Source organism: Amblyomma americanum, chromosome 10, assembly GCF_052857255.1.
Source record: "Amblyomma americanum isolate KBUSLIRL-KWMA chromosome 10, ASM5285725v1, whole genome shotgun sequence".
NCBI classification, from domain to species: Eukaryota; Metazoa; Arthropoda; class Arachnida; order Ixodida; family Ixodidae; genus Amblyomma; species Amblyomma americanum.
In genome coordinates this window covers 26,072,797-26,091,475 of record NC_135506.1, presented here as the reverse complement: position 1 = coordinate 26,091,475, position 18,679 = coordinate 26,072,797, and the positions used below count along the sequence as shown (strand labels likewise).

General features: G+C 46.5%; 1 protein-coding gene across 3 annotated transcripts in view; it reads right to left on the bottom strand.

Annotated features, from left to right (window-relative positions):
* The window catches only part of LOC144106323 (uncharacterized), a 263,859-nt gene that overhangs the window by 156,428 nt on the left and 88,752 nt on the right, over nucleotides 1-18,679 (bottom strand). The window contains exons 1-2 of one of the 3 annotated variants that reach the window (XM_077639099.1): nucleotides 10,423-10,701; nucleotides 9,143-9,289 (exon numbers count right to left, since the gene is read on the bottom strand). The exons of 1 other annotated variant lie outside the window; for it this stretch is intronic. In XM_077639099.1, the coding sequence (XP_077495225.1) occupies nucleotides 9,143-9,289; nucleotides 10,423-10,561 (286 nt within the window). In that variant the 5' untranslated portion in view covers nucleotides 10,562-10,701. Of the gene's footprint in view, nucleotides 1-9,142; nucleotides 9,290-10,422; nucleotides 11,399-18,679 lie in introns of those variants that run through there. One more of the 3 variants, XM_077639100.1, reaches the window with a different exon arrangement.

Sequence of the window (18,679 nt, the reverse complement as noted above, 5' to 3'; positions counted from 1 at the left end):
TTTCGTATTTCCTTGCTTACAATAATAGCTCCATGTTCCGTGTGAGTAACCTCTGTGGTTAGTACGGGGTACCCTATGCATACATATTGGGTACCCTATCGATTTTATGTGAATGTACCTTGAAAATACGACCTTTTTCTTTCTTTAGGACCATAAAGTATGCTGTGCCCTGTATCTGAACACATTTTGAACGAGAGGGCCCTTACTGCTCCCCTAAGCCTTCAGGCAGCAGTCGCAAAGTGAAAGCTTCCTCTCGAGACCCCTTTCCACTCAGAGGAACGCTTCCGCAAGAGCGATTCGCCGCTTCAGCAAAGAACCGGAGACAGAACTAGAGATCAACTATTGGACCACGGTCGGGTAAACATGCCCAAGCTACTTCTGTGTGTGCGTAGCCGTGCAGGAAAACGCAGCTAAGTCACGCGCCCTCCTCTGTTTGCGTGACTCGATCGTTTGTGGCAGTTTTGTTGGTTCGGTAACGTGCACCTGAGAAGTTTCGTTTAGCGTCTTCGGCGAACGAGGTAATCGGGTGGAAGACCTACGTGGTCATCAGGTCGAGAAGTAATTGAGTAAGAACGCGTCCAGGCATAGCATAATAGTGCCTCGTCTGCATGTGACCGTGCATTGCGAAAAATTAACCATACATGTTAGAAACGCAGCGTTCACAAAATGCGCGCAAGTATCCTCTTTTCAATGGTTGAGAATGCACAAAATACCTTCAGCGAGCTAGAACGACTCGCGATTTGCAAGTGGCAGTGATTTATCGAATCGCATCTGCCAATGCTATCGCAGTTTCTCCGGAATTCGTATATGGGCGACTACCTTGGTATCTTCAGCCATATGCTGACGTGAAGTCTCATAATAACTTCAGTACATGGTTTCCGATAGTGCCTGAATATTAATGGCACACCTAGTACGGCGGTGAAAACGAAATATTGGCACCTTTCACTTAGCACGGGGGGGAGGGGGGGGGGACGTGCCAAAAGTGGCGTACTGAACCAAATAAGCATCTAAAGAAGAGAAACAGATAAAGAACAGAAGAAAACAACAGGATGACTAAAGAAGACACACAGAAAACGATACTGCGGGAATACAAATGTGAACGTGAGAAGGATGCTGCAAGGAGAGAGGTTGGGGTAAGAGAAAAACATGAAGCACTAGAAAGTGTATCCAAGGGCAAGAGCCACCAACCCCGGGCGATCCAGTTCACAAGCTCCCCGCGGAGTCATAGCAGTGTGGTGGGGGAGCCTAGGGTGCAAGTGGAGGCTGCGCGAGGAGCAACGTCTCTCGCATGCGGTATTGGGTTCCATCGTGCCTGTCGTCTCTTCTTTGAGGCTCGAGCCTCGGCTTTTCTCTTCGCTATCTGCAGCAGCCGTCGTGGTCGTTTCGATTCGTGCTCGCGCTTTGAAAACCGGGGCACGTGCAGCCATCGCGGCCGCTCCCCGGACACAGAGCACCGCGGCCTCCAATCCCTCATTCCCTCCTCCCTCTTGCATGTCCCCATCCTTCTTTCCTTATTTGCCTATTCTTCTTAGAATGACCTCGCCCGTACACGTGCTTCCTGGACGCCTGCTTTGCGATGCACAAGGGTTGGAGGCGCAGGCAATCTTGACGAGCAAGGTCGTACGTAGTTCAGGGGAGAGGAGCTCGTCAGCTCAGTAGGAAGTGAGGAAGTCCACTCTGAACAGAAAGGAGCAAAAAAAAGGGGAGTAAACTGTCCTCTAGCTTTTTCCTCTTTTTAAAAGGGTGTGCGCTAGAGGTCAGTTTACTCTCTTTTTACTCCTGTATAGGCGAATTCGTTTTTAGAGTATTGTATTACATGCAGCTGTGTAAGCAGGAGATGTGCAGCTACTGCGAGTAACGATAGCAGCTGCATCCACTTCAGGCTAAATATTACGTTCATTAATAATAAAAATTGTTTTTTGGGTAAAAGAAATGACGCAGTATCTATCTCACATCTCGGCGGAGACCTGAATAATAATAATAATAATTGGTTTTTGGGGAAAGGAAATGGCGCAGTATCTGTCTCATATATCGTTGGACACCTGAACCGCGCCGTAAGGGAAGGGATAAACGAGGGAGTGAAAGAAGAAAGGCAGAAGAGATGCCGTAGTGGAGGGCTCCGGAATAATTTCGACCACCTGGGGATCTTTAACGTGCACTGACATCGCACAGCACACGGGCGCCTTAGCGTTTTTCCTCCATAAAAACGCAGCCGCCGCGGTCGGGTTGGAACCCGGGAACTCCGGATCAGGAGTCGAGCGCCCTAACCACGACACCTGAACCCCGCCGTAAGAGAAGGGATAAAGGAGGGAGCGAAAGAAGAAAGGAAGAGAGAGGTGCCGTGTTGGAGGGCTCCGGAATAATTCCGACCACCTGGGGATCTTTAACGTGCACTGACATCGCACAGCACACGGGCGCCTTAGCGTTTTGCCTCCGTAAAAACGGAGCCGCTGCGGTCGGGTTCGAACCCGGGAACTCCGGATCAGTAGCCGAGCGCCCTAACCACTGAGCCACCGCGGCGGTTTAGTTATCACTTATTCCTACGACGGGTATCGTCTCTTATCGTTTCGTACCCCTTTCTGTGGCAAGAATATCGTTTTGCATACGCATACGACTCCGCACCTTCCTAAGATGACGCTGTTTCGTGCCGCTATCTGCTGTATTAATTATTCGTAGGCCCTCTGAATTGCGCTGGGGTTTGCGACGAGCGCGAAAAGCTGTGGAATCCTTACACGAAAATGTTATTTCAATAGTCTAAATACTGTCCGTCGACTTCTGTTTATAAAGTCCATAGACTGTCTATAGACAGATCCTGGATAATAGTCTAAAGGCAATACAAATCCTATAGACAGTCTGTAGACCATCTATAGATTTATGGACGTACACTTTTATTATACTTTTGTATATAGACAGTCCTCAGACGGTGAATAGATAAAGAGAAACGTCTATAAAAAGGCATTAGAGTTTATATGAAGTCTATAGACTGTCTATAGACCACTTTTTTAAGGGAATACTAGGACAGGCAAGCATTTCGAAATGAAATATGGACGTGAATATGTCATTTTCTGTCAGCGTTCCATGCTTTTTTATAAACAGACATCTGATTCTTACTGTCATATGAAAATCGGACGAAGTATCCACGATGTGTTCCAGGGGATTTCCCTCACAGAAAATAAAGGCACAAAAATATTTCAAACCAGAACCTTGTAATTACACGATGCCCGGAGCAATATTTGGCATACGACGGTGCCCAAGTGGACCCAGTTATTTTTTCTCTGCGACGAAATTGTCCCACGCAGCAGATATATTTAACACTCACTGCTACGATATGCTGCCAAGTACTAGCATAAAACATCTTCCTAAGTGGCGGTGGAATCTGATGCAGGTTGAACAGTGCGGGTTTCGGATTCACCAGGAGTGGATTTAAATCCCGAAGCATGTAAATTCTCTTCTAGTTACCACATTTTTACATCCTCTCCATGATTTTATTTTGTGGCTTTCCGAATTTTCATTTCCTTTTTCAAAAGAAAACTTTTTAGTGAAAAATCTCTATTTCCGGATTCGCCTCTCTTCTCGACTTCTCTCCAGCACGAAAGAGTTTGCACTTGACAAGATTCCTCTTATTTGTCGCATTTATAGGCGGGAAACGTGCTTCTGTTCTGTGCGTTATTCTGTCGCTCTTTGGTACACTCTTCGAACTCGTCTGTTTATGAACTTACGCATTGCTTGCAAGTATGGCGCGAAGCTCCGTAGTCAGGGCAGCCGTATTAAAAATCGAACGAAAGGCGGTGGGTCGCTTTCAACTGCGTAGTCCGTGCACTTCACCGGACGGTTCCACGATATTAGGATGCTGCGCCGTCAAGAAAGCCTTAGCAAACTGTGAAAAAGCAAGAACTCGCTTGGAAGACTTCCCAGTGCTCACGCAGGCCAAGACATGATAATGAGCGGACTTGCTGCTTCGTCGAAGGATGTCGAGCAGCTCTTCGGATGTAGCCTTAGATGCTACACACCGGAGCGATTAAAGTAAGAAGTGAAGGAAAGACTAGATAGTTGAATTAAAAACACATAGTAAACGAAGAGTGCAATGCGTGAATATTGGGTGTTGTGAACGACGTTTTAGTGCTTTGCCATTAACGTAGCCTTACTTGAGGCCATCACTAAGAAAAATTGGAGTGTGCACTTCAGCTCCGCCGTAAGGGTACGACGCAGTAGTGTAATGTGTTAATTCCCGCATATGCTGAAGGTCGCTATCTACTTTGCTTTCATAGACCCCTGGCAGTCCACATTCTACTCCTGGCGCAGTGGTGCAGCGGTTAAGCGAGGGACCACTGCCTTGCGATGGCAGGTGCAGCCATCGGCGGGCTTTCTGCAAGCAAGGTTGCTCTTCCCGAGTGACTAATCATTAATTTAACTGAAAACCTGCCACGGTGGGCGGTTTGTTCACTATCCGATGGGAAAGTTTTGATGACGCTGCAGGGTCACGTGACCTAGGTGGCCCACCTGCCTCCTATGCTGCTCTCTGGGCATCACCTGCCAGAGTCATGCTCGTGATTTTTCTCATCACAACTCCGACACAGGAATTTTCTATACAACAGGATCTTTAAGCTATCGTGTTAAAAGGAAACAACTTCACGACAGTAGGGTCGACAATATTATGACGTGAGAGGGGAGAGTGGCGCGGCTATTTTAGCACATTTTATTTTGTTCCAAGCTCATCGCCGCAGCTTACTGCCCTCACGTCTCTTCTTCACGTTCACCAGCGGGCAAAGGTAGACCGTGAGTCGTTCGCAGTGATCAGTAATTTTTTTAAATTCCTGAAATCCCCTATCTTACTTTTGCAGCGCTTATACGAACAGAAAACATAGCATGCTCGAAACAGTAATTTTGGAGCATTCCACAACATCTTATATTCGGTTGCTCCGAAGCTACCTCGACACCTGCCACATATTCGCAGGTCAAACTGAGGAGATCTCACGGCTTATCTGCTTTCGCTGGACACACACACACAAAAAAAATTACCACCCTTCTATGGACCTGTGGCATCCTTTCAGCACTCCCAAGAAAGTGCAATAAATTTTGCTTGGCCAGAACTAATGCAACCTTAAATCAAATCACCCCCCAAAGTGTAACAACCACGAACAGATGGTTGTTGTAGCATAAACAGTGCGTAACTCGCATGCCCCTATTTTACTGTTCTTCCAGCGCTATTCTGGATGCTTGGAGGGGAAGCCCCAGAAAGCCATTCCACTGGTTATGTAGAACGTTTTCTTGCCCTGAGCAAACCACTCATTTTATTGGGCATCCGAGGAGTATTTGCACTCTTTGCTCAACCTACAAAAGGAAGGAATAAAAAAGCGTATCTTCTTAATTTTTACTCCTGGATGAGTATTACGAGTGGAAGATAAAATAGGCCATACTGAAGGCCAGAGCCCGTGAAAACTCATTTTACATGGTAGAGCACTTCGCGGGCGTCGCCGTGGAAATCAGAGCACGACGCCTTGTAGTGGCCGTCGTCTTCATCGTAGTGCGCCACGGTTACGCTGTGCATAAGTACTCGTCGTTGCAACGACGGCGACACATGCCCCCGGTCGCCTCGTTGAGCGCCTTCCGCGTTCGAGTCAATTGCGCGTGAACTGTCACGACTCCCTGCGGGCACTTCAGCCAGGCTCGCAACTCATTCTGCGAAAGTCATTTTCTTAAGAACAAGGAGGGAGCCCTTTGAAGGCGTGTCCCACCGAGGCGACAGATCCTCTCGCCTTTCATCCATTCTGCTTTACTCATAGTCTACCATTGTCTCCTTCTATATTGTTTCTTCGCTTCTCGTATTCATGTATGCGTCATCCCCAGTTTAGCAATATGTAAGCATCACGTAGTTGCAACGTTGTCATTATTTTTCCTGCTAGTGGAGTAGAGGATGCTTAGGGGGGATAAACATGCCGTGGAGCTTTCTTTTTCCTGCTATCAAAGTTCAGTGTGCAGTTTCTGGAAGACTGCGACCATTAGAGCGGGCACGATGATCCCGGGAACGGTGTGGGCTTTTGTTTTTTTAGAGGGAGAAGTTTACTCCACGATTGAAAAGCGGGAGGTTACGCTAGGTTTTGCTATACAGGTAAACGCTGAGGGTTAGCCTCTCGTCGTCATGTCCAGCGGGACCTCTTTGAAATTGCTTTCCTCAAGTGCTTCGTGATCAAAGGAAGCACGAATGTATACCCTTCTTTCGACTATGTTGGTGTGCTTCGCTGGTCTTTTAGCCTGCTAAGCAGACAGTTCAAAGACACGCAACACGCGAAGTCTTGGCCAGAAGTTCTCAGAACAGGTGGTTACCTGCGCACAGCTGTAAGGGCTGCTATTGCATCATTTCGGGCACTGAGTAGATATGAACACCTCATTCGTCAAGCCTCTGACCGAAACCAGCAGCCAGCTTGCGTAACAACATCTCTTGGGTAATGTTTGAGCGTCATTAAAGTCTCCTTCCCTTTCTTTTTTAACCACTCCCACTCTGTATGGACATGTAACCACAGCCCGAAAAGTTAAGCCGCCTATAGGAATCTTCCATATGAGCATTAATGTTTCTGGAAGCCATGGTATCGACGTCAAACGGTTTCGCCCACCTTAAGCTATTTAATGCACATCGAATTCTCGAAACGCTGGCGCTTTCGCAATTTACCTCCGTCCACTTGCGACCGCTGCAGCTAAATTTCGATGGATACGAGCACCCAGAATACCTGAATACTGACATTTCGGCTTACCGGACCACCCAGTCGGTTGAAATCAATCCAGAGCTATACACTTACTATGAATGCATCAAAAGCCACGGTTACTGCTTTGTCACGCAAAAGAAAAATTACGTAACCAAGCAGAAAAAGGATGCCAATCATTCCATAGGCAGTATGCCCCACAGCTAGTCTTTCGAAAACAAAACAGAAAAAAAAATACGACCAACTGTTGCAGTAAAGCGCCTACGTTCGCTGTGCTATGGGCTAGAGACCAGCAAAACTCAAAGCAGGGATATCCATGTTTACCCGCCGCGGTGACTCAGTGGTTAGGGCGCTCGGCTACTGATCCGGAGTTCCCAGGCTCGAACCCGACCGCGGCGACAGCGTTTCGATGGAGGCGAAACGCATAAGCGCGCGTGTGCTGTGCGATTTCAGTGCACGTTAAAGATCCCCAGCTGGTCAAAATTATTCCGGAGCCCTCCACTACGGCACCTCTTTCTTCCTTTCTTCTTTCACTCCCACCTTTATCCCTTGCCTTACGGCGCGGTTCAGGTGTCCGCCGATATATGAGACAGACACTGTGCCATTTTCTTTCCCCCAAAACCAATTATTATTATTTTTATTATTATTTTTTATTATATCCATGTTTCGTTTATTTCTTCCTCGCTAGCGATTTCAAAACTCACACAGTAGTGTCTTGGTTTCACAACGAGTATACCAGGTCGCTTTTGAAATGAAGCACCTCTCTCTGGCAATGGACACCAGCGCTTCCACACTCTGTTCATGATCCCTGGAAAAAGCAGGCTTATCTGTTTACGAGCTCGGCGGTCAAGTCGAAGATTGCCGCGAGCGCGCCGCGCGCAGCGGAAGTCGTTTCGAGTCGCTCGGCCAACCCAGGTGCAGCTCACCGAGCTGAACGACTCCGGCTGTCCGGCTATAAACACGAGAGAATTCGCCCCGTCGCGAGCAAGCGAGCTTGAACTAGCGGATAACGGGTACTCGGCGCCCACCACTGGACACCATGAAGAGCTTTTTCTTCCTCTGTTTTGTACTTTATTTTCTCAGTAAGCTTGCGGCTGCCTATTACGTGTAACAGCGTTGTGTGCGTACTCCCCAAGTGCTCAGACCGTGGCTTGTCCCTGTATATGGCTTGCGGAAGGAACAGAAAGAAGAGGTGAGCTGTTATCGCAGCTCGGAAAAGAGTTTGCGCAGCATACAGCTGCTATTAGCTCGTTTTAAAGGGAGCCTAATTTGTTTACCAGGAGCAATCAGTTACACGCAAATTTCGCTGTACAGCAGCCAGTTCATTCAATGCATTATTCCCACAGCATTTATGGCTGTCACCTTGTCTTTGGTTAACAAGGCCGATGTGACAGAAGAGAAATTCCTGGCAACATCCATTTGTTTGTAAGCGCTATACCGACGAAAGCACTCACGGTTTACGGCAGTACGCGACGAGTGCAGTTAGGTATTCATTTTTTTCGCGTCCTATGTTCTTTGGCGTTTGTTAACATCGTTGTTATTAACTGGACCATCTACAGCGACAAGTTCGTCTCCTGACTTTAGCAATAATAATGGCTCCTTCAGTTTGGTCCTGGTCTAAAGGAAATGCGAAAAGCACTGAGGTAACTATTTACCGTTGCTTTTTTGTTTTACTTTACGAAGACCACTAGAGAAGCAAGGAGTATCTTTAGACCGATCCTGTCTGCATGCACTACTGGCTTGCATCGCCCGGTGAATTTGTTGTGACGGCCAAAAATGTTTCGAGTCAGCTGTGTTTAAAAATTCCGCGGTGAACGCTTCTGTTCACTCGGCTTTCGTAACTGTTGGTTGTGTTGTATCCAGCTCTGCATTGAACTTAAAAAGACCCTAGAGTCTAGATGCACAGCCTTTCTGGACCACTGTGGCAGTTTATATAGACTTAATTGACGACTTTAGCATCATTAGGAAGGAACAAGGTTATCTCAGAAAAAATCAAAACAGAAAATTCACGAAGACACTCGTGCTTTTACTGTATGTGTTGACAGTGCGGTAGCATTAGAGGCTGGTGACGCCTTTGAGGAAAGCGACGTCTCTACCCGGCCTGGTAACGTCACTTCCATCCAGCCAGTTGTTGAATTTTGTGACGATGACATATTTTTTTCTGATGACGGTTTCAATGCTATCGAATTAAAACAGCACAGATGATTCAGCGTGCAAACTGCACCATTCTCTGAAACTGGACCTTTCTTTCTCTCTGAGGACGGTGGCTTCGAATATGGAAATTTAAGTCAATGCGATGCACTTATCACATTCATAGACATACAGACACGTGACCGAGAGCAGAGTATGCGGAAGACAATAGCCAGAAATTTAAGCAACGTAATCACAACGAAAAAAGCGAAAAAGCAAAAACAGAAATGTCATCCTCAGTTTCGTTTCCTCACCAGGCCTCCCGTGGCGCAACATCCTGAGGATTTCTCGCCGCGAAGGCATCGAGAACAGCTGCTCTTGAACTGGATTCGTGAGGTCCCTCTCGGACCTTCTGTGGTGCTGGTGGTCGACGAAATGACGGTGCGGCGGTAGCAGTAGCCCTAAGGAAGTAACGGTGGAAACGGACTCCGTGTAGCATCTCTACCGAGTACTGTGTCACTGGTGACAAGTTGGCTGTACATAATGCTTGTTTCAAAAGCGATGCATTTGGAAAGTTTAGCACCCGATGTGTAGATTAAAACTAACACACTAGTGTTGTGACGTAGGTATAGTATCTAGTCCAATGTTCAAAACACGAAACCAAAATATTTATCAGGTTACCTTTCAGAAATGAACAGAAAGAAAATAGTGCTGTTTTCCTTCGCGAATAATGGAATTTGATGCTTTTTAACTTGCAGCAGTGTATTTGCCTTGCTTTGCTTTTCGAGATGTAGCTGAAATATCAGTTATGTCATTTATTGCGTTATTTTCTTGTTTGCTAATTGTTCCAAGACGACATTTAATAGATGTTCAGGAGTAAAAACCAACGCTTACAATCACTTTAACTTCTAGGATTTTAGAATAAAGAAAAGTGTATTCTCACGCAAAAAGTAATCAAATAAATGTGCGCGTAAATTTGGCTACACTGTACTCCACAAATGCATTTTTAGGCAGTCTGATGCCTCTAGCTCATGTCTGAGAAGAATGCAGTCTCCGATTTGTATCACTCTGTGCAGCCATGGTGAAATATTCGCACAATTCGAATTCGCAGTACAAATTATTTCTGTGTTGCCTCGCTAGCCATTCAGCTCATAATAGGTCAAGCGTGGATGACGAAGTTCTCTGCACGCATCTAGTTTTTTTTTTCACCTCTCTTGCTTTGCCACACCTAAATAAACTTTTTTTTTCGCTAATCGGCATCCCTCAATATTTTTTTTTCATGACTGCACGTGCATTCGATGCTCTTCTAACTTAAATCAAAAGGTCGCAGCTGGTATTTTTTTTAATATCATGGAGGAGTTACGATCAGCGGAATTTCTCCGTCAGCGACACAGCGAGGAATTCTTGACCGCGTGACGTCTTATCAGCGAGTGCCCAGTATAAGGACAGGAAGCCGTTTCGCGCCATAGGTGAGCATGGCGACTTCCTTAACCGGCATAAAAAATATACGTAGTAAAAACAACTTACGAGAACGAAATTTAGACATTGAAGAGAATTTCCCGACGACAATCATTCGTATAAAATCGTCATTCACCTCTTCTGGCTATGGCGTTGTGGCAAAGCAGCAAGATTCCGACGATCCGGAGCGTTGCCGTAAATCCAAGCGGTCCCCGTCGCTCGCACGAAGAACATTCCATCATGGCACACATTGGACGAGGGGATGGTGGGTGCATGGGAAGCAGCTAGCAGTTTTCGTAGGACCAGATGTCAAAATAAATAACACTTCACCAGCAACAAACCGTGCCACACACTGTCCGACATCGCGCAGGCGCCGACACCGAGACCCTGAACCACGCAATAAATCACGCCGCTTTATATTGTTCAGCCAGAAATAGGCAGAATGTGCTTGCCTCTCCGAAGCTGACTGCACAATTTTCTTCGCTCGAGCTGTAAGGGCGGCATAAAACGTCACTTCTGTAAAGCACCGTTGAAAATGTGTACTTCACATCGTTAGATTCTAGGGGCACAAAATTGCGAGGTTGAAGAGGCGAACACTGTAGAAATAAAGAGGCCGATACGGCTGGTCGACGCGAAGCAGTCACTAGACTTGACGACGAAGACGCAGACGTCAGAAATAAAAAGTTGAGAAGTCGTCTGCTTTCGCTTGCTGCGATGTCGTTGCCGAGCCGCAATCCAGTGGCAACAAAAAGGAACGAGAGATAATGACAAGGGAAGAAAAAAAAAAGCTCTCCGTAGCCAATCCGGTTTACGGCGCAACGACTGCGAGACGCGATAATAGAGTAAGCGGGCGAATGACACTTGTAGGTTGAGCCGCCCGAGTAACTTGGTTCCTTTAACTGGAGCGAAAATTTGTTTCCAACGCTGTTTTTGCGGCAGTAACACACGCCTTCTTCTTCACGACTACGGGCGGCAGTAGCGGTGCCGGCCTTAACAGTGAAGAACACACACTCACAAGCGAGGACGAGCGTCAGAGAGAGTGACCAAACGGTTGGGACGAGCTCGCACCGAGAGCCAACACGACTGCGCCTGACGAGAGCCGAATGCGCTCTGGGAGATCGCGGCTCGAGCTTCGCGAGGCTTGGCGGAGGTGAGAGCAAGGGCGGGGGTTTTGAGGGAAGGGCGAGAGGAAGCTAATATATAGAGAAAAAGATCCCTCAGGGCGCATGCGCACATCGACCCCCGCTACGAGCGCTGGACGGATGAATCAAGAACGGTGGGGAGAAAAGGCGGGCAAGCGTGCGAGTTCTGCAGGGAGCTGCCGACTCGGTTGTTGTTGGATAAGAGTGGGAATAAGAGAAGTAAATAAAAATGAGATAAAACGAGATGCAGCAGGCAGAAAGGTTTGCTCGTGCATCACAGAGCCACGGCGCAAAACAACGCAATGTATAGATAGATAAAATAATGGTACCCAGCCGATGCAGAGAGGGAAAGTGGCACGCACTCCACAACGAGAACGAACCTAGTTAGAAAAGGGAATAGATGGAGAATGAATGCACGCAGTAAAAGAAGCGTGAGGCAAGGAGGGAAAAGGGGTCGTAAAGGCCATTCTTACGAGCCGCAGAATCACTTACGAGATCAGGGGAATCGGAATAAGTGGTCAATAAGTGAAGCGCCCGCGAACGCTTGCTTGCACTGCTTAAGGGAAGTGAAAGGCGCGCGATTACTGAATCGTCCTCTTTCTTTTCCTATCGCTCGCCGTTCCCCTTTTCATTCAATTTCCGTTCCCTCTCTTTCACTTACAGTTCCCGTTTCGTTTCCTTTTTCTTCTGCTTCCATTTAACTCATATTGGTGCGCTCTGGCGATCGTTGCCCCAGCTGCTGTTGCTCCTGCTGCTTCCACCGTCCCAACTTTTTGACGACGGGGTTTCTACCCTAAGGTCAGCGCTGGGTGATGCGTTTTATTGAAACGCTGGTTCTTCTCCGGCCCGCTCCATTCCAGTTCATCTCCAGCTCGTCTCCAGCCCAGAGCAATAGCATCTCAACGAATCAAAGCATATTTTCTCTCATGCTCCGCTCGAAATTTGCTGCATGCGAAAATGACCCGTTATATCGGGGAATTCCAATAAGCGCACCCGCCTGAGCACTTTGCGCACTTGGCAGATTTGTGTTTCGCACTCTTAAGGAGGCTGCTGCCAGCTATTTTGATCACCTACATTTTTTTGGGGGGGGCTGGGGGCAAGTTTGACGCGCAAGAGGGGGAAGACGCGCACGGATTGTTACTTGGGAATCCTGTCTATATTCCATCACACGTGCGAAAAAGAAATAGATGGCGAGAAATCCAGAATTTTTGCGGAATGTGCTGGCGTCATCGTTATTGACTCTGTTTAGGTTTTGCCCGCGCTCGCAATCGCGAAAGTCGCAAGTTTGTATTAGCAGCACTCATTGGTGAGGGCGGATGCTTTTGCCTCAATAGCTTGGGTTCCTTCGGTAGGCATTACATCACCTAAATAATAATAATAATAATAATAATAATAATAATAATAATAATAATAATAATAATAATAATAATAATAATAATAATAATAATAATAATAATAATAATAATAATAATAATAATAATAATTTGTTTTGGGGGCAAGGGAATGGCGCAGTATCTGTCTCATATATCGTTGGACACCTGAACCGCGCCGTAAGGGAAGGGATAAAGGAGGGAGTGAAAGTAGAAATTTAGAAAGAGGTGCCTTAGTTGGGTCTCCGGAATAATTTCGACCACCTGGGGATCTTTAACGTGCACTGAAAAAGCACAGCACACGGGCGCTTTAGCGTTTTGCCTCCATAAAAACGCGGCCGCCGCGGTCGGGTTCGAACCCGGGAACTCCGGATCAGTAGCCGAGCGCCCTAAGCACTGAGCCACCGCGGCGGGTTAGTGGAGGGCTCTGGAATAATTTCGACCACCTGGGGATATTTAACGTCAGTGCACGTTAACGATCCCTAGGTGGTAGTGGAGGGCTCCGGAATAATTTCGAGCACCTCGGGATCTTAAACGTGCACTGACATCCCCTAAGCGGCGTCGAAAGTATATATAACATATACTGCCCCGTATATAACATATCCATTATATTTACATCACGTAAACGGCGGCGTCGAAAGTAAATATAATGGATATGTTATATACGGGGAAAGGCCTGAGAATCTCCTCAGTATCAACAGTAATGCTAATTTTATATCAGTGATAGAATATATCATTCATCCAGAAGACACGCAGTTAAAGTACACACGCCGCGACAAACTTCCTTAAGGGACTTTGATAGAAGAGCGTTAAATGAGCCGACAATTCTGCTCGTCTACACACTGAAAAAAAAATTGAAAATTGGTTTTTGAGGAAAGGAAATGGCACAAAGATTGTATCCTATCTCGGCGGACACCCGAACTGCGCCGTAAAGGAAGGGAGGAAGGTGGGAGGGAAAGAGGAAAGAGAGAAAGAGGTGCCGTAGTGAAGGGTTACGGAATAATTTCGACCACCTAGGGATCTTTAACGCGCACTGACATCGCACAGCACACGGGCGCCTTTTGCGTTTCGCCTGCACCGAAACGCGGCCGCCGCAATCGGGATCGAACCCGGGTACTCCGGATCAGTAGCCGAGCGCCCTGAGCACTGAGTGACCGGGGCAGCTTTACTGGTCACGGGGCAGGGTGACCATGAAGTTTCAGGACCTTCTTGGCCATTTCGTTGCCTTCGAAGGAGCGGAGATGATTCGGAGGTGCATTTCGACGATATTAGAGGAGACAAGAAGCGAGATCACTATTAGTTCGTAATTAACTTGCAGGAGGTTTCTACAGGCAATGGGGCCTGTAGAATGTTGTCGATGAAAGGAACGCTTAAATCGGTGTTTGTGGCGGTAATGCCTTGAGCGTTACGAAGAGATTATATATCAGGGTAGAAATGAAAGTAAGAGTAGGCTTTCAGAAATCGATCGATTAGTTTGCGGGCTGATTTATTAGACAACTAATAAGAGTTAAAGAAATAATAGGTGATATGTGACGGGGTGTAGCCTGGAGAGAGAGAGGGGGGGTGTAAAGCGTGAAAATAAATGATTGATGGCGTGCTATGGTAAAACGAATAGTTTAAACTAAAAGGAAACTTAATCGGGAGGGGTCAGAAGGTGAGAAAAAGAAGGAAAAATAAGAATGCGTAGTTCTCGAAAACAGTGGTTTGAAAAAGACAGAGCTAGCTAAAAATCAACTGTAGAGATTTTTTTGCTGCATGACTCAAAACCTGTTGGCTGAAGAGAGTTATGAATATTCTTTGAGGTTTGATTGTGCATGCCAAGATAACACAGGGGGCTATGTGATTAACGGTGGGTTTTTCAACGCGCATCTAAGTTTCGACAGAGTGAACAGTAAAGTAAGGCAAGCGTAGTGAACCATAGCAGCTGTCACAAAATGCAGTTTCCCAACTGCCTCTCGGCGAAGTGCTGTCGATTTTACTCAGTTTTATAGCCTCATTTCGCCCCTTTAGCGCTGCATTCAAACTGACCTCTCGTTTTGAGCGATTCCGAACCAATGCTCAACCTCTTAGAAGTTCAGATGAGAGAAGCAGTAATGAAATAAAGACAAAAAGAAAGGGAAGGCTAGATAAGGAGGACCTTATGTTCTCCCCGGAGTGCTTTATAGAAAATTCCCGGTTTCTTTCAGTCAATGGTGTGTTGCAAGCAAATAGCCATTTCATCGGCAATACGGGCGGCAATCTATCCGTGAAATTTTGCAGCGGACTCACTTTAATTTTTTATGTCCTTCAATGCTTCATTGCCCACCGTAACACTTCTTAAGTGGGCACTGATTTCTCAACAGCACTTTCGAAAAGATATCGATTCTCGAAGGAAAAAAGAGCGCCCAGAGGTTAGAGTCCTCAATAAATAGAGGACGAAGTCGGTGACCAGGTCCCCTTTTTCTCCTTTGAGTTCTCTCTCTCAACACACGCACACGCACACGCACACACACACACACACACACACACACACACACACACACACACACACACACACACACACACACACACACACACACACACACACACACACACACACACACACACACACACACACACACACACACACACACACGCGCACACGCACGCGCACACACAGACACGCGCACACACAGACACACACACACATACACACACACACAGACACACACACACAGACACACACACACACACACACACACACACACACACACACACACACACACACACACACACACACACACACACACACACACACACACACACACACACACACACACACACACACACACACACACTCACTCACTCACTCTCACTCTCACTCTCACACTCACTCACTCACTCTCACTCTCACACTCACACTCACACACTCACACACTCACACTCACACTCACACTCACACACTCACACACACACACGCGCGCACACGCGCACACGCACACACGCACACACGCGCACACGCAAGAAGATATCGCTGAGAGCCAGAAGGACGTAAGGCGGCGCTTGAAGCACGGCGTTCAGAGCTTATTTCATGTCACGGGCTGGCGTAATTGTTCTTTGCTCAGGAGCGAAGAAACTGCTGAGAAACACGCAGAAACTAAAGAGATGGAGAAGACATGTACAATCGCAAGGTCTACATTGCTAACATACTGTTATTGCGATGGCACTGCAAGGCTTATCGATAAAAAAAATACGTCGTTGGTGGCATAATTTTCAGGACCGGAAGTGACTTTACCAGACCGGAAGTGACGACTGTATGCTTAGTTGTTTCTTCATTGCGTCCACGTCGCCACCTCCTGACAGCTTTGGGGAAACATGCGACCGCACCAGCTGGAGGACGCGAAGAGATGTCTGGTCTGGTTGTGCGCTAACAATGTGTGGCCGCGAACACAACCATAAATGAATGTCACTAAACTCGATCTAAATGCATCAACGCCTTTTGATACTAATTTCTGACACAATAAGTTACTTAGATGTCCTTGATAATTTGTTTCGCTTAACTTGTCGCGAAGCTGCTGCAGTGCCATACATTCGAGTGCAAAGCATTACCACGAAGGCAATTTGCGCCCCAGGACGTTGACTCGCAAACCGAACTTAACTTTAGTCACCTTATTTTTGCCCTTAAACAAACCTGTCTCTATTGCTTGTCTTTATATTTCTCCTTCATTATGATAATTTAGGGACGACCACAAAGATAAAACGGCACAATGTATGTATCCGTTCTTCCAGAACCGTTCCATTTCTCCAGAGATTATATGCTTGTTTATATTCCTTTTTGCGGCCTCTAGAAGACGTGCAAATCTTAATGCATTCAATATGCATCTTTCATTTTCAGATGGCCGGCATCGTCTCAGCTCTCGTAAAGAATTTCCCGCACTGAAGCCCGTCTGGTAGCCTCTCCTACCGCCAGTACTTCCCTCACCTCCGCTTTCTTCCTTTTCCGTTCCTTTTCATTTCCTCTTCTCCCTTCCGTTTCCTTCTTCCTCGTCGCTGATTGGCTCTTCATTGGTCCCGTCCCTCCCTCATTGGCCAATCCTGAAAATCTGTTACCATTTGACAAGTACGCCTTTAAATTCCATCAGATGCACACAATTCATTTTCCTGTCTGAATAGACCTACTCATTGTTCCTTACACGGAAAGCATTGCGACTCTATGGATTGGATACTTGCGCTCTTGTTTCCCTACTAAATTCTGTTCGTAATAACAAAATCACTATTACGTTTTCTGCTTCAGCCACATCTCATGCCGCCCCAGGTTTTGTTCTACCTGTGCATTTGCTTTTGTTGATCACCTCATCGTAAATCCGCTTAGCGTGCCTAATCCATTTGCTGCCACTGAACCGACCCGTTTTTGTTCCAATGACGGCTACCGTTCAATGGCTGATATTGTATCATCTGCGGTCAAGTTATTTACTATCGCGATTTTCGGTGTTCTTTCGGGCTTTATGTTACTTCCTTTTAGTATCCATCTTCAGCGGTATTTATGAACACGAAACTCGCTCTTAATTATTTATTTTTCGGCAAAGTCATTCGCTCGCATAATTGTGTTCCTTTGTTAAGGCTTATTGAGTTGGTCGTCTCGACTGCGATTGTTTCCGTGCGTAAATAATTCATTCAGACGCCTACCGAGAGGAAAACGGAAGAGAACGCAGTGATCGTGAGATTTAGGCGCCACGTACAGCACAAGCAGCACAGATAATTGGCCCAATATTCGAAAGCAATGGTTTCATACTGGTCCTTTGCAGGACCAGCATTTGTCAACACAATTTCAATATTGTGCCGATTAGCTGTGCTGCATGGGAAGGCCGAGGTTCGTGAGCTAAGTGCTTTCAGGCGTCAATAAGGAAATAGTCGCTATCTGTAGCCGCCAGTTCGGCTTATTCTAATGAATTTGTTTTCGTTGACTCGTGATGACTGCGTAGAGAATGATGCAAGTATACATAACGGAAACAAAGATTAATATTGAGCAGTCCACTACGGAGGAAAAATGCGTCGTGCAGGTTCCCTGGGATTGCATGTTATTCCTTCTGTGCAGACACTCAATTAAAGACCGCACCAAACTTATCCTACTGCTGAGCCTAAGAGCTGTAGTCGCTCTCCGAACAGTACCTAGAAAAAGTGTCCACGTTTCCCGGTATTGCAATTATCCGCCACAGTGTGGTGGATTTCTTGAAGCTGTCACCAACGTTTTCGTTAACTGGGAGATGGTAAAACTACGCATGTCAAGATCACGTTTCGAGTTTCTTTTTTATTCACGAAAGTAACCGCCCTGTGGCTTTGGCTTTAGATCCGCCATGAATTTCTGTTTTTGAGGTAATGATATGCCCAGGATCAGAGCCTGAGAACACGGGACGTGGTAATGTGCATTTGAGGCGAAAAATTGCCTTTTCAGTGGTACCTGGCAGTGGGTGATTACGTATAATGATTTTTTATCGCATGTCAGTCCAGATGCAGACCTTATCTCCTTGGATCATTTAAATTATCTGAATTTACGGAACTTTCAATATGAACTGCAGTATCTTAATATAGGAAAACTTTAAAAACATTCAACTTATAAAATTGGTATTAATGCCACCAGCGGAAGCCAACTTGGTGTGCGGCTAGGCAGGCATTAATGCAGGTTAGTATTAACCGCCTTCCTCTTTTTGCGATCTAACCACAAAAAGCTCTCAGAAAGCAACACAAAGCCGCATAGGCCTTCTAAACATGGACACATCCGCTTCATTCCTGAGCAGAGGGAGCGATACCTAAGATCAGGGGCATTAAAGGCAACTCACGGCACCCCTTCTCTGCCCACTTCTTTCAGGCGCATATTTTGTGCTGCCGACGGTGTAGCTGTCTTACGTACTGACTCACCGCCCTA